We start from the raw sequence: 1,725 nt of genomic DNA, 5'->3' as shown, positions 1-1,725 counted from the left end.
CTAAATATACAAACACATACATACTAACTCGCACATATGTATATACTTATTAATCGCATTTACTTCATAAGTTTATAAATGTAATTGTATTTCTACAAAAAATTGAAATCTAATGCGGAACTAATATTTACCTTTTTATTGCTTTCTTTCTTACCACCTCCATGCGCTTTTGCACTACCGTCCATATCTAGAAGTAAGCCCGAGTACACCAGCTATACGACACATTATCATCCTGTAGCTAGCTGTGACAACAACAGCCTTTGCAGCAGTGCCACCACCAGCAACAACAGTCTATGCACACATCATCAACAACAAAAACAGCAGCAACACAACTGCAATGGCAGTAATAATAATTTGCCTGCTGCCGCATCAGAAGCAGCATCACAACAAATACGCCGCCACACCATCATATCCACCACTCTGAGCAATTACAATCAACAGTTGCCATTGGCACCGCGACGTGCTTCGATCGCGTGGGAAAAACCAACAGCGACAGCACCCACAACAGCCGCCACGCTGACCCAGACATCAGCTGCTGGCACAGCAATACACGCGCCAACCGCAAACATTTACAAACCCGTAAAAATTACACTAATCGGCGAGCCATTGAAGCAATGGCAATGGAATGCTGCCAGCAATGGGAAGACGACTGCTGCTGTGCAAAGTAATGGCAACACCAGCACAATCAGCAATGGTGGCGTCAAAGGTGTAAAGAGTGAAACGAATGGTGGCGGTGGGGGTGCTGGTGATGGTAATTGGAATGGTCGAAATAAAAGTAACGGTAATAGTGATGGGATGTGTAATGGTCTCACCAATGGCCTTTCCAAAGAGTTCAAGAACGGATTGTGCAATGGTGCGGCTGATTCGTATGGCAGCAATGGATATTCTCGTACAAATGGTAGCAGCAATAATTACAAGGTAAAAGCAATTGGCGGTGTTGGCAATGGCAAGCAGCTGGGTTGCGGTAGTGTTGTTGATTTGCATAATGGCCAACAAAACCAGATGATCTATCAGCAACAACAAAATCATCATGTGCATAAACCTCATATAAAACAGGCGCTGCTTCCACCAGGACAACAACAACAACAACAACAAAAAACACAACTTGCAAGCAGAAATAGCCATCAACAGCAGCAAAAGCCACTGCAAGTTTATCAAACGCCAAATGGCACTAATGGCAGTAATGCCAATTTCAATCCAACAGTTACTATAGTCTGAGCGCGAATGTATTTTAGTTACGAATAGCTTGTAATGCCTGAGATTCATATACTACATACAACATAGAATTAATATAAATGAAAATTAAGAACATTTTTTTTGAAAAATTTCTGAGAAACTGAATTTTTGAATTTTATAGAAATTATGCCTATGTATGTACGAATAAGATGAAAGCACAATTTATATGTATTTTGTTAGCCGAGTAAAAACACAAACTTCCTTTTAATTTTTATGCGCTAGTGCGTTGACGCAGCTTGCAAACCAATGCATGTATGTCAATGGGCTTTTAACGAAACAACTTAAGTCGACTTGGCACTTTTTACCTGAAATGGCTTAGTGCGAATGCAAAATATAAACAATTAATCATCCTTAGTCTTGGCTTAGAATGCCACTTTATTAAAATTTCCACAAAAATATACAAATATTCTGTGAGAGGCTATTGGATTTATACTAGCCTACAAAATTCGGCTTTTTTGTTGTTTTATACGAGACTGGCTTTCTATGCAT

At 39.9% G+C, this 1,725-nt stretch overlaps 1 protein-coding gene across 1 annotated transcript; it reads left to right on the top strand.

Annotated features, from left to right (window-relative positions):
* The first annotated feature begins 337 nt into the window (after nucleotides 1-337).
* LOC129241932 (uncharacterized) lies at nucleotides 338-1,218 on the top strand. The gene is made up of 2 exons (XM_054878481.1): nucleotides 338-343; nucleotides 442-1,218. The coding sequence occupies exons 1-2, from the start codon at nucleotides 338-340 to the stop codon at nucleotides 1,216-1,218; spliced, it is 783 nt and encodes a 260-aa protein (XP_054734456.1).
* Nucleotides 1,219-1,725: the final 507 nt, after the last annotated feature.

The sequence above is a fragment of the Anastrepha obliqua genome, chromosome 3 (genome assembly GCF_027943255.1).
Source record: "Anastrepha obliqua isolate idAnaObli1 chromosome 3, idAnaObli1_1.0, whole genome shotgun sequence".
Classification (NCBI taxonomy): domain Eukaryota; kingdom Metazoa; phylum Arthropoda; class Insecta; order Diptera; family Tephritidae; genus Anastrepha; species Anastrepha obliqua.
The sequence above is the reverse complement of the archived record's forward strand: the minus strand, read 5'-3'. Positions and strand labels throughout refer to the sequence as shown.